The sequence below is a fragment of the Suncus etruscus genome, chromosome 11, assembly GCF_024139225.1.
Source record: "Suncus etruscus isolate mSunEtr1 chromosome 11, mSunEtr1.pri.cur, whole genome shotgun sequence".
Taxonomy (NCBI): Eukaryota; Metazoa; Chordata; class Mammalia; order Eulipotyphla; family Soricidae; genus Suncus; species Suncus etruscus.
Genome location: NC_064858.1, coordinates 85,141,586 through 85,154,133, shown reverse-complemented (window position 1 = coordinate 85,154,133; position 12,548 = coordinate 85,141,586). Strand labels below are relative to the sequence as shown.

The 12,548-nt window shown below is 48.0% G+C and overlaps 1 protein-coding gene across 1 annotated transcript in view; it reads left to right on the top strand.

Moving 5' to 3' along the window:
* Positions 1-485: 485 nt before the first annotated feature.
* Positions 486-12,548, top strand: part of TIMELESS (timeless circadian regulator) — a 28,985-nt gene continuing 16,922 nt past the window's right edge. The window contains exons 1-14 of the mRNA XM_049784109.1: positions 486-576; positions 946-1,099; positions 1,209-1,323; positions 1,580-1,642; positions 2,464-2,565; positions 2,750-2,905; positions 3,628-3,761; positions 4,343-4,430; positions 4,625-4,801; positions 5,499-5,716; positions 5,927-6,030; positions 6,323-6,492; positions 11,323-11,448; positions 11,560-11,711. Coding sequence (XP_049640066.1) covers positions 492-576; positions 946-1,099; positions 1,209-1,323; positions 1,580-1,642; positions 2,464-2,565; positions 2,750-2,905; positions 3,628-3,761; positions 4,343-4,430; positions 4,625-4,801; positions 5,499-5,716; positions 5,927-6,030; positions 6,323-6,492; positions 11,323-11,448; positions 11,560-11,711 — 1,844 coding nt within the window. The 5' untranslated portion in view covers positions 486-491. The remainder of the gene's footprint in view (positions 577-945; positions 1,100-1,208; positions 1,324-1,579; positions 1,643-2,463; positions 2,566-2,749; positions 2,906-3,627; positions 3,762-4,342; positions 4,431-4,624; positions 4,802-5,498; positions 5,717-5,926; positions 6,031-6,322; positions 6,493-11,322; positions 11,449-11,559; positions 11,712-12,548) is intronic.

Here is a 12,548-nt window from a genome sequence, read left to right as displayed (position 1 = left end):
CATATCTTTCTCTAACCTTGTCTTCCTTCTCACAGGTGACTTAAATTTTTTTTTTTTATTATACTGGGGTGGAGTGTTTTGAAGCAGTGCTCAGAGGGACTGGGGGCCACTGCTGGCAGTTCTTGACCAATTGCATCAGTCAGTGCAGGGAACTAAGGATGTGCAATTGATGAGAATCCCTGAGCCCAGCCATCAGTCAGTGCTCGCTAGCAGGAGATGATCTGGACTCTGAAACAGGCTGTTTCTGCATTTGCAGGAGCAAGCTATTTTAGTTCTTAGGTTTGATGCTTCTTAGTTCTGGTTTGATTAAAAACCTTGGCTTAGCACTTGCCTTGGCTCTGAGAGCAGCAGTTTCAATTCCCAATATTAGCTAAATGTTTGAGGATCTTGAGCATTAGGATCCTGTCTTAATCCTCTTTTCTTGTTTCAGCAGCTGCCCTGATGCCACCTGCCTTCCCCTTTAGCAGATCCACTGATGTGTGAACTTGTACATGATGAATTGTGAACTACTAGCCACGTGTAGTGCCCTGGGGTACTTGGAGGGAGACATTTACCACAAAGAACCAGATTGCTTGGGTGAGTCTCTTTTATGGGGGAGTCAGAGTTGGGGACACTGGGGTTTTGGATCATACTTACAGTGCTCAGGGCCTACTCCTGGCTCTGTGATGAGGGATTACTTCTAACTGGGTTCAGGGAGCCATATGAGGTCCCAGCTATCAATCCTAGGTGAGCCACATGCAAGAAAAGAGGCCAGCCAATTGTACTATCTCTTTGGCCCCCATACACCCTAAACTCTGGTATATCTCCCCAGCCCCGGGTGGGCACCTTTTGAAGAAACCGTTTTATAAAAGTGCTTGAGTTGAAGTCTGTTGACTTTCTCAAGTCCTGCCAATGAAAGCAGGACTTCTAAAAGGCTCCATGCAAGGTTTCATTCTGTCCCGAAAGAGAGCGTGAAGGATTTGATCCGCTACCTGAGACATGAGGACGAGACACGGGATGTGCGGCAGCAGCTGGGGTCCGCGCAGATCCTGCAGAGCGACCTTCTTCCCATCCTCATCCAGCACCGCCGGGACAAGCCTCTCTTTGATGCTGTCATCAGGTGACCTGTCCTGCTTTGTCACTTGGACCACGTGCCACCCTGATGCTGGCGCTGTCAGGTCTGAGCATTCGTGGGGAGGAACCATCACTCTCCTCATTTGTCTCCCCAGGCTGATGGTGAATTTAACACAGCCAGCACTGCTCTGTTTTGGCAGTGTACCCAACGAGCCGGGCTCCCGGCATCATTTCCTGCAAGTGCTAGCTCACTTGCAGGCCTACAAAGAGGTGAGATTTTCCTTCAGAACGTTTTCTTGTTTGTTTGTTTGTTTTGGGGTCATACCTGGCTCTGAGCTCAGGGATCACTCCTGGCTATACTCAGAGGTCCATAGGATGCAAGGGATTAAACATGGGTTAGTTGTGTGCAAGGCAAGCACCCAACCCTCTGTACTTCTGCTCTGGCCCCCTTTAGAACTTTCTAGAGCTAAATTTGGGGGTTGTGGAAGAGAGAGTGAGCGTTTATTAAGGTTTTCCTATTTTATAGGCTTTTGCTAGTGAGAAGGCTTTTGGTGTCATCAGTGAAACTTTGTATGAGCTGCTGCAGCTGGTGAGTATCTACTTCACAAGACCCCAAGGGACCATTGTCCCCTCTAGCCTCTGACCCTCCAAACCTGGACTCTGCTTCAGGCCTAGCATTGTCAGGATATGCCAAGTTTAGGGAAAGGGTTCCAGTCCTTGGGGATTCCTCAAGGTCAGAGAGAGGAGTTTTTAGCCTCATCCAGTGGTGCTCAGGGCTTACTCCTGACTCTGCTCTCAGGAATTACTCCTGGCAGGACTTGGAGCAACCGTATGTAGTGCTGAACCTGAGTCTGCTGCATATAAGGCAAGCACCCTGCCAGCTGTACCATCTCTCCAATCCCACCTCAGTACTGTTTGAACTTATTCTTTGCTTTTTCCTGGACTACACATGGCTCTCTGTTCAGGGATTTCTCCCAATGGTGCTGGGAATCATGTAGTGCACTGAAGGAACTCGGTCCTCCTGCATGTAAATAAAGTATGTCCATATCCACTGAGTTATTTCTTTGGCCCTGAACACATTCTTCTTTATGTCTGGAGGCCACTTACAGGGGTAATCAGAGACTATTCCTGGCTTCTGTGCTCCAATGTGACCCCTGGCAGTGTTCAGGCAACATATGTGGTGTCAGAGATTCGAGTCAGGGTCAGGCAATATGCAAGGCAAGCACCTTGGCTTTCTCTCTGGTTCCAAGCTCATTATTCTTTTTTTGGGCCACAGCTGGCTGTGCTCAGTGTTTACTCCTGAGTCTGCTCAGGTTTTCCTCTGTCCCTTAGGGCTTCTGCTAGAGCAGATGCCACTCATCTTCACAGGGAGTTTCTGCCCAATCCTCTAATTCTCCTTCCTCTGCCTAGGGCTGGGAGGAACGGCAGGAGGAAGACAATTTGCTGATTGAGCGGATCCTGTTACTGGTCAGAAATATCCTCCATGTCCCAGCTGACCTGGATCAAGAGAAGGTGAAGGGTTTGGGTTGTCTAGCCTTGTGCTGGGTTAAGTTAAACTTTCCCTTTTGGTTTCCTCAGTTTCCAGTCTGGGAAAAAAAACCTTGGTCAAGGAAGTAAGTCAGGAAAAAAAACTCTCAGTCAGGGCATTGGCCCTGAATGACCTTTCCCATTCCTTCCCTCCCTTCTGGATGCTCAGAGGATCGATGATGATGCCAGTATCCATGATCAGCTTCTCTGGGCCGTTCACCTCAGTGGCCTGGATGATCTGCTCCTCTTCCTGGCCAGCTCGCCTGCTGAGCAGCAATGGAGTCTCCATGTCCTGGAGATTATCTCCTTGATGTTTCGCGATCAGGTGAGATCCCGGCTTATTGCCCAGTCCCTCCCTCTTTTGCTCTCACTGCAATAGCTCTTTGTGTTTTATTTGTTTGCTTGTTTTATTTTGTTTTGAGGCTATACCCAGTGTTTCTCAGGGCTTACTCCTGGCTCTTACTCAGATCACTCCTGGCAGGCTTGGGGGACCTGGGATTGAATCTGAGTTGGCTACATACAAGGCAAACGCTCTATTGGACTATTGCTTGGGCCCCAGCAGTTCTTTGTCTTGCTGGCTAATTATTGGGGGGAGGCAGGTAACTGGTGGAAGAACCCTGTCTTGGATAGGGGTCCCATTAACAGTCCTATTCTTTTCCCTTGAACTTCATATCCTCTTTTTTATTTTTTTTTAATTTTTATTTTATTTAATTCTTTTTGGCTTTTTTGGGTCACACCCGGCAGCGCTCAGGGGTTACTCCTGGCTGTATGCTCAGAAAACACCCCTGGCAGGCACGGGGGGGCCATATGGGATGCCAGGATTTTCCACCGTCCTTCTGCATGAAAGGCAAATGCCTTACCTCCATGCTATCTCTCCGGCCCCTCTTTTTTATTTTTTTAATAATTTCTTTAAGCAAGATGATTGTAATTTGGTTTCAGACATAAACAGAGCACCCCAGCAATCCTATTTTGTTCCCTCCTTCTGTCCCTAGGAAGAATAAATTCAGAAATACCTTTTTGACTCTTTCCTCTTTGTTGTAAACCTAGATTCCTGAGCAGCTGGCGTCTGTAGGGCAGGGACGTTTAGCTCAGGAGCGGAGAACAGATGTGGCTGAGCTAGAGGAGCTACGCCAGCGAGAAACAGCAGAAAAGAAGACTCGAGCCCTTCAGAGAAGCAACAGGTGAATATGTGGGGGCCGATCTGCCCAGATTCCCATTCTTGAAATGGAATGGCAAAGGTTTGGGCTAAATTTTGAGACAGTGGAAAGTAGCTAGCATTTCACAGATGACATGCATTCTGCTGGACTAATGTAAGAGGTTGGGGATAAAACTTCTGCAGGTGGATGGGAGAGATATTACAGCTGGTAGGATGGTTTGTCTTGCTTTTGACTTATCTGGGTACAATCCCCAGGCACCGACAGGAGTGATTTCTGAGTTCAGAGCCAGGAATTAACTGAGAGTTGCGGAGTATAGCCTCAAAACAACAAAAAACAAACTAATAAAAAGCTTTTAGAGAGTTGAATCATTCTAATCACCCGAAACTTTGTGTTTGTGTGGTGGTGGGGAGATATGAGGGGTCACATCCGATGGTGCTTGGGGGTTACATCTGTCTCTGTGCTTGGAGGTAGCTTCTTGTGTCACTTGGGGGGTCCATGTGGTATCAGGGTTCAAACTCAGACCTCCCACATGCCAAACAGAAGCTCATCCCATTGAACTATAATTGTTTTGGCCCTTACCCTAGACCTTCTTGTTTCTCCTGCAGGCACTCACGATTTGGGGGCTCCTACATTGTGCAGGGGTTGAAATCCATTGGGGAGAGGGACCTCATCTTTCACAAAGGGCTCCACAATGTGAGTATGTTCCCATCCCAGTGGGGAAGAGTATGGAAAAGTGAGTGGTGAAAATGGGTGAGCATTTCTGCAGGTGAACTGGATAAAAACCCTCTGAGTTTCTCCTGAGAAAAATCACAGCTTTGGGGATATGGAATGAGTGACCAAAGAATGGGGACAATGAGGGGTCATTGACTCCCCACCGATACCTCCAGCTCCAGAACTACACTTCCGATTTGGGAAAACAGCCCCGTCGGGTGCCGAAGCGCCGTCAGGCTGCTCGGGAGGTGTCGGTTCAACGTCGTTCTGCCCTCAACGTGAGGCTCTTCCTCAGAGACTTCTGCTCCGAGTTCCTAGAGAACTGCTATAACCGGCTCATGGGCTCCGTGAAGGTCAGCACCTGGGGGCTGGGAGAAGGAGGTGAAAGAGGTGAGTGGAGGGCATGAAGGGCAGAAAGCTTGGGAGGCTGACTCTGCAGTGTGGACTAACATGGAGGAGAATGCAGGTAATAGTGTAGGGAAGCACAATGGGCTCTTAGCAGAAAGCACCTAGAACCGTGATGGCGAACCTATGGCACCGATGGCTCGCAAAGTCCTTGCAGCAGGCACATGGGAAGGTCTGCAAATAAGATATGCAGTGTGTGCGGCATAATCTTGTTATTAAGGTTTAATTGACGTGCTGGCACTTTTGAGGAAATTCTTTGGTTTTGTGCGGTATTTTGGGCACTCGAGCTCAAAAAGATTAGCCATCAGGGGCAGGAAAGATAGCATGGAGATAAGGTGTTTGCCTTTCATGCAGAAGGTCATTGGTTCAAATCCCGGCACCCCATATGGTCCCCTGTGCCTGCCAGGAGCGATTTCCGAGTGTGGAACCAGGAGTAACCCCTGAGCACTGCCGGGTGTGACCAAAAACCAAAAAAAAAAAGGTTAGCCATCACTGGCCTAGAACAAAAGGGTCTAGGTCAATGCCCTTTGAGAGGAAGGGAGGGTCAGAAACTATAGGAGCTGACTTAGAGGTGGTCATGCTCAGGGGCTAGGAGAGAGCTGAAAACCCTGAGGTGGAGGATTTTGTGGTTTCCCCGGCCTCTAGGATCACCTGCTTCGGGAGAAGGCCCAGCAGCACGATGAGACATACTACATGTGGGCCTTGGCTTTCTTCATGGCCTTCAACCGAGCCGCCTGCTTCCGGCCAGGCCTGGTCTCTGAGACCCTCAGTGTCCGCACCTTCCACTTCATTGAGCAGAACCTCACTAACTACTATGAGATGATGCTGACCGACCGAAAAGAAGCTGCCTCCTGGGCACGCAGGTGAGTGGGATGAGAGCAGGAACTTCAGAATGAACTTGTTGGCAGGACTGGGAGTCTGGAGGCTGTATTGTTTTGCTGCTCCTGATTTCTGGTTCAAGTGGTCAGGCTGTGGGGTAGGGCCTGGTGGGGCTTTTTGTGATAGGGGAAGGCTAGTACTGTTCTACACGCTGGTTTCCTAAGTTTCTTCATTTCACTTCTTTCACTTCAAAGGATGCATCTTGCTCTGAAGGCCTATCAGGAGTTGCTGGCTACAGTGAATGAGATGGACACATCCCCTGAGGAGGCTGTGAGGGAAAGCAGCCGCATCATCAAAAGTAAGTCCTAGTTCGCTGATCCCAGCCTTCCCCTTCTCATCCAGTGTTTGTTTATTTGTTCGGGGCCACAATGATGCACTCAGGAAACTCCCAGCTCTGAATCAGGGGGCTCTGGAAGAGGCTGTGTGGTGCTAGGGATCAAACCCAGGTCTGTTCCACCCCTCTTTTAGGTAAGGTTCTGAAATGTAAGAATTTTACTTCTAGTTCTTCCCTGCTCATCTGCTTCCATCTCTTCTTTTCTCACTTTCCAAACTGGTCCTTCCATTCCTTTCTCTTCCTTCCCTGTTCCCAGACAATATTTTCTATGTCATGGAGTACCGAGAACTCTTCCTGGCACTCTTTCGAAAATTCGATGAGCGATGTCAGCCCCGCTCTTTTCTTCGTGATCTCGTGGAAACCACCCATCTCTTCCTCAAGATGTTGGAGCGGTTCTGTCGGCACCGTGGGAACCTGGTGGTGCAGGTACAGGGCCGTCCTAGGATGTGGAAATGATCAGGGAGGAATGGAGAAAGAGAGGGTGCTTCTTCTCACATTTCCAGCTGATGTTAGAAATTAGGAAAAGGGGGCCGGAGAGATAGCACATTGGTGTTTGCCTTGCAAGCAGTCGATCCAGGACCTAAGGTGGGGTGGTTCGAATCCTGGCGTCCCATATGGTCCCCCGTGCCTGCCAGGAGCTATTTCTGAGCAGATAGCCAGGAGTAACCCCTGAGTGCCGCCGGGTATGGCCCAAAAACCGAAAAAAAAAAAAAAAAAAAAAAAAAAAGAAAGAAAGAAAGCATTATAGTGAGATGGAAAAAATTAAGTCAGACAGCCTGAGATCTCATTCTGTATTAGTTTTGTGTGTGTGTGTGTGTGTGTGTGTGTGTGTGTGTGTGTGTTTTTGGGAGGGGGGGTCATACCTGGCAGCACTCAGGGGTTACTCTTGGCTCTACGCTCAGAAATCACTCCTGGCAGGCTCAGGGGACCATATGAGATGCCAGTATTCGGGGCCGGTGAGGTGGCGCTAGAGGTAAGCCTTGCAAGCGCTAGCCAAGGAAGGACCACGGTTCGATCCCCTGGTGTCCCATATGGTCCCCCCAAGCCAGGGGTGATTTCTGAGCACTTAGCCAGGAGTAGCCCCTGAGCATCAAGCGGGTGTGGCCCAAAAACCAAAAAAAAAAAGAGAGAGATGCCGGTATTCGAACCACTGTCCTTTTGCATTTAAGCAAACGCCCTACCTTCATGCTATCTCTTCAGCCCCTCATCCTGTATTAGTTACTGTTAGATTTTGTTGTTGTTGTTTTTGTTTTGGGGGCCGTTTGATGCTCAGGGGTTACTCCTGTCTAAGCGCTCAGAAATCGCCCCTGGCTTGGGGGAACCATATGGACGCCAGGGGATCGAACTGCGGTCCTTCCTTGGCTAGCGCTTGCAAGGCAGACACCTTACCTCTAGCGCCACCTCACTGGCCCCAGTTACTGTTAGATTTTACTCAAATGGTCTTTGTTCAGATAACTAAAATTTGGGATTATATTTTAACCCTGAAGTGAAATAATAAATGCAGAGTCTAGGACATGAAGGAAACCTCAGGAAGCAATCTCCTGGAGACTCATGAACTCGCTTTGATTATGTTTTCTTTTGTTTTTCTCTTTCTTCATGTATCTATGTGTGTGATGCCAAGGGTTGAACCTCACACAGGCAGGATAGATGCTCTATCAGACTGAACCATATCACCTTCTCCATATCTCCCAGGATCTCTGCTCTGTAAATATCTATTTTCTCAAGTTAAATTAGATCAGAACTGGACCTATAAAAGTTGGTAGTTATCAATGAGACTTAACTAAAAAGTAGCTTTTCTTTGTTTTGGGGAATATACCTTGCAGTGCCCAGAGAATACTTCTGGACTTGGGGGCTATATGGGGTACTGGGGATTGAACCCAGGTCAGCCATGTGTAAAGCAAGCCCCCTTCCTGATATAATACTGCTCTAGTCTCTAAATGGTGTTTTTTAATACCTTTTTATACTTTAGGGCTTTTTCTTTGTTTGAATTTTTTTATTATAACACCTTGTTTTACCAAGTTGTTAATAATACAGTTGTTTCAGACATTAAATGTTCAAATACCAGTTCTACCTCCAATATGACCTTCCTTCCACCAGGATCTCATTTCCCACCCACCACCCTAGCCTGGCCCATTGCAGGCACAAACAATTTTACATTATATTGTTGGTTCCAACCCAAAGGAATGTGGGCTAACTAAAACTTAGATAAGTAGTGGTCAATTTGAAATAATAATTATATCTTCATGATGTTACTGAAGTCATTCTGTGGATTTACTGGGCTGTGCTTGGTGCTAGTTGATCCTTCTTTTATTTTTTGGTTTTTGGGTCACACTCGGCAGCGCTCAGGGGTTACTCGTGGCTCTACTCTCAGAAATCATTCCTGGCAGGCTCAGGGGACCATATGGGATGCTGGGATTCAAGCCACCATCCTTCTGCATTCAAGGCAAACGTCCTACCTCCATGCTATCTCTCAGGTCCCTAGTTGATCCTTCTATGTTACTGTTTAAGCTCATTGAACTTGGTAGATTTCTATGTGACTTTCCCTTCAAATTTCTTGGGATACTACAGAGCTAATACTAATATGAAAAAAAAAAGTTTTTTTTTGGCTTTTTGGGTCACACCTGGCAGCGCTCAGGGGCTACTCCTGGCTCTTCGCTCAGAAATCACTCCTGGAGGGGCTGGAGAGATAGCATGGAGGTAAGGCCTTGCGTGCAGAAGGTTGGTAGTTTGAATCCCAGCATCCCATATGGTCCCCCGAGCCTGCCAGGAGCGATTTCTGAGCATAGAGCCAGGAGTAACCTCTGAGCGCTGCTGGGTGTGACCCAAAAACTAAACAACAACAAAAAAATTGCTCCTGGCAGGCTCGGGGGACCATATGGGATGCTGGGATTTGAACCATCGTCCTTCAGAATGAATGGCAAACGCCCTACCTCCGTGCTATCTCTCCGGCCCCTAATATGAAATTTTGACCACGTAGCAGCATGTTCGAAGATCTATTCATCTGGAATAAATCTAGTGACTTGGCAGTTTTATAAGATTAAGTTGTGGGACTGGGCCATTTTCTGATATCACATGTGGCTGTCGGCTGTTGTATTTTTAGGCAGGAAGGGGAAATATGTCCCTACCCATTCTGTCAAGGCCCCAGAGTTTTCAGCCTGTACCAGACTACTTCAGAAGATTCAGCAGTCATCATTTTCTTTTGTAGCTTCATAAAGAAGCTGGTCCATTTTTCTACTGGAAAGATAGTGGGTATCTTAGGGCTTTCTCATAATTTCAATAATATTAGGGAACTAGAGCAGTAGTACAGTGGGAGTGATTGCCTTGCATCTGGGATATCCAGGTTTAATCCCTGGCATCCCACCAGGAGTGATTCCTGAGCACAGAACTAGGAGTCAGCCCTGAGCACAGCCAGGTGTGGCCCAAAACCCAAAAATAATACTAATATTAATTGCTATCACTCATCTAGTATTTGCCTTAATCTCCACACTACTAGGACATGTGCCCTGAGCATTGAATAAATTTCTCTTGAGGACTGGAGAGATTGAAGAGCAGGTACATCACTTGGTTTGCACATGATTGACCCAACTTCAATCCCTAATACAATGTATGTTCCCTGGAACTTGGCAGGAGTGATCCCTGAGCACAAAGCCAGGAGTAATCTCTTGAATACCACCAAGTATGAATCCAAAACAAGGGAAAAAACTTTTCCAGTCTCTCCTAGGCACTGGAGTGCTACAACTCAGGCTCCTGTGTCCAGGGTGACCTGGTACCTCTGCTGTTTAGGATCCCCAGTGTGACACACTAGTGTGCAGCCATTGTATTGCATCCATATGTATGAGCCTGCTGAGTGCTGTGCCTAAACTCTGTGTGAGCAGACTGTACAAACTTCACAGTGAAAACTGTGATGAGACAAAGAAGGGCTAGACTGATAGTACGGAGAGTACAGTGGGCATGTGTTTATCTTGCACATGACTGACTTGGGTTCGATTCCCCATATATCAAACGGTTCCTCCACTCCACCAGAAGTAATTCTAAGTGCAAAACCTAGAGTTACCCCTGAGCACTGCCAGTGTGGGCCAAAAATAAAAAAGAGAGAAATTGTATGGTTATCACAACAGAGCATGTGCCCTCCCCTCTCCCTGCCAATTGCAACAACATCAAAGAGAAGGGAGGTAGGAAGACAATTGAAAATGAAAGTTTGGGGCTGGGTGGTGGCGCTAGAGGTAAGGTGCATGCCTTGCCTGCGCTAGCCTTGGATGGACCTTGGTTCGATCCCCCGGCAACACATATGGTCCCCCAAGCCAGGAGTAACTTCTGAGCGCATAGCCAGGAGTAACCCCTGAGCGTTACCAGGTGTGGCCCAAAAAAACAAAAAAAAAAAAAAAAAAAAAAGAGAAAGAGAGAAAATAAAAGTTTATCTTTTGGGGCCAGAGCAGTGACACAAGCTGTAAGGTGTCTGCCTTGCCCACACTACCGTAGGATGGACCGCTGTTTGATCCCCTGACATCCCATATGTTCTTCCAAGCCAGTAGCGATTTCTGAGCACATAGCCAGGAGTAACCCTTGAGCGTCATCAGGTGTGGTCCAAAAACAAAAAGTTTATCTTTTTATTTTATTTTACTTTTTTTTTTTTCTTTCTTTTGGTTTTTGGGCCACAACCGGCAGTGCTCAGGGGTTCTTCCTGGCTGTCTGCTCAGAAATAGCTCCTGCCAGGCACGGGGGACCATATGGGACACCGGGATTCGAACCAACCACCTTTGGTCCTGGATCAGCTGCTTGCAAGGCAAACGCCACTGTGCTATCTCTCCGGGCCCTATTTTATTTTACTTCGTTTTGGAGGCTACCCCCTGGTGAGGCTCTGGGCCAACTCCTGGCTCTGTATTTGGTATTTCTGCTGGTGCTTAGATCAGTCAGTGCTAGAGTCAGTCCTGGCTCCCCGCATGCAAAGTTTGCAAGCCACCACCTCCTTGAGCTAACTCCCCAGCCGTGTCATAGTATTTGCTGCAACCACATTCTAGGTCTTATCCTTGTTGTCATGTGATGTTATGTCCATTTATCTGTTTCCCCCACTAAACTCTAAGGTCCCTCAGGACAGAAGTATTCACTATTCACTGTTTTGCTTCCGTTTCTGATGGAGAACACGCAGAGGTCCCTCTTTGAATGTACATTTCAGATATCTCATTAACGAACGGATAGAGAAGCACTGAGGAACCCCCATAGCAATCTGGCCCTCCTAACACAGTTCTTTCCCTGCAGAACAAACGGAAAAAGAGAAAGAAGAAAAAGAAGAGCGTGCCACAGCCCGACCATGTCCCTTCTAGCCCAGAGGAGCTGGAGGCTGTGTGGTCATCACTGGCTGAACAGTTGCAGTTCTGTGTCCAGGTTGCTAGCTCAGAGGCCCTGTCTTCCTCGGGATTATGTCTGGGCATACTGTGTGGATCTCCTCCTGCCAGTCCCCCTTCCTGCATATCTCACCACTGTCTCCCTCTTTAGGGTTCTGAACTCAGCTTGGACCCAGTGGTTCCCTTCGATGCTGCCTCAGAAGTGCCGGTGGAAGAGCAGCGGGTTGAAGCCATGCTGCGGATCCAAGACTGTCTCCTCGCTGGCCAGGCCTCACAGGCCCTGACCCTCCTTCGGTCTGCCCGGTAAGAGCCCCCATACACCCTCTTTTTCTCCTGGATCCAGCTTGTGGACCTTTGGGGAGTGGGGAGGCTTTGCTGCAAGCATAGGGTTCTCTAGGTTCAAAAGGAAAAAGTCCTCTCAGAAGCTGTGGGAAACAGTCCTAGGGAGTTTTTGGATTTGGGGGCCACAGCTGGCAGTGCTCCGGGGTTACTCCTGGTAGTGTTCAGGGGACCATGTGGGTTCCAGGAGATCAAACTCAGGTTAGTTGCATGCAAGGCAACTAACTGTCTTACCCACTATCTTTACTATCTCTCTAGCCCCCAGTGTTTTGTGTGTGTTTTTTTTTTTTAACTTTTCTTTTTTTTTTTTTTTTTTTTTTGGTTTTTGGGCCACACCCTGTGACGCTCAGGGGTTACTCCTGGCTATGCGCTCAGAAGTTGCTCCTGGCTTCTTGGGGGACCATATGGGACGCCGGGGGATCGAACCGCGGTCCATCCTAGGCTAGCGCAGGCAAGGCAGGCACCTTACCTCCAGCGCCACCGCCCGGCCCCTAACTTTTCTTTTTTTGGGGGCCATACTCGGCTATGTTCAGGGGTTACTCCTGGCTATCTGCTCAGAAATAGTTCCTGGCAGACACGGGGGACCATATGGGATGCCGGGATTCAAACTAACCACCTTAGGTTCTGGGTCGGTTGCTTGCAAGGCAAGCGCCACTATGTATCTCTCTGGCCCCTTCTTTTAACTTATTATTTTAGTTGTGACTGGGTATTTGAATTTGTTCATTTATTTGTGGGGGAGGAATTTTGGGTTTTGGTCACTTCCAGTAGTACTCAGAGGCTACTCCAGGCTCCCAGCTCTGA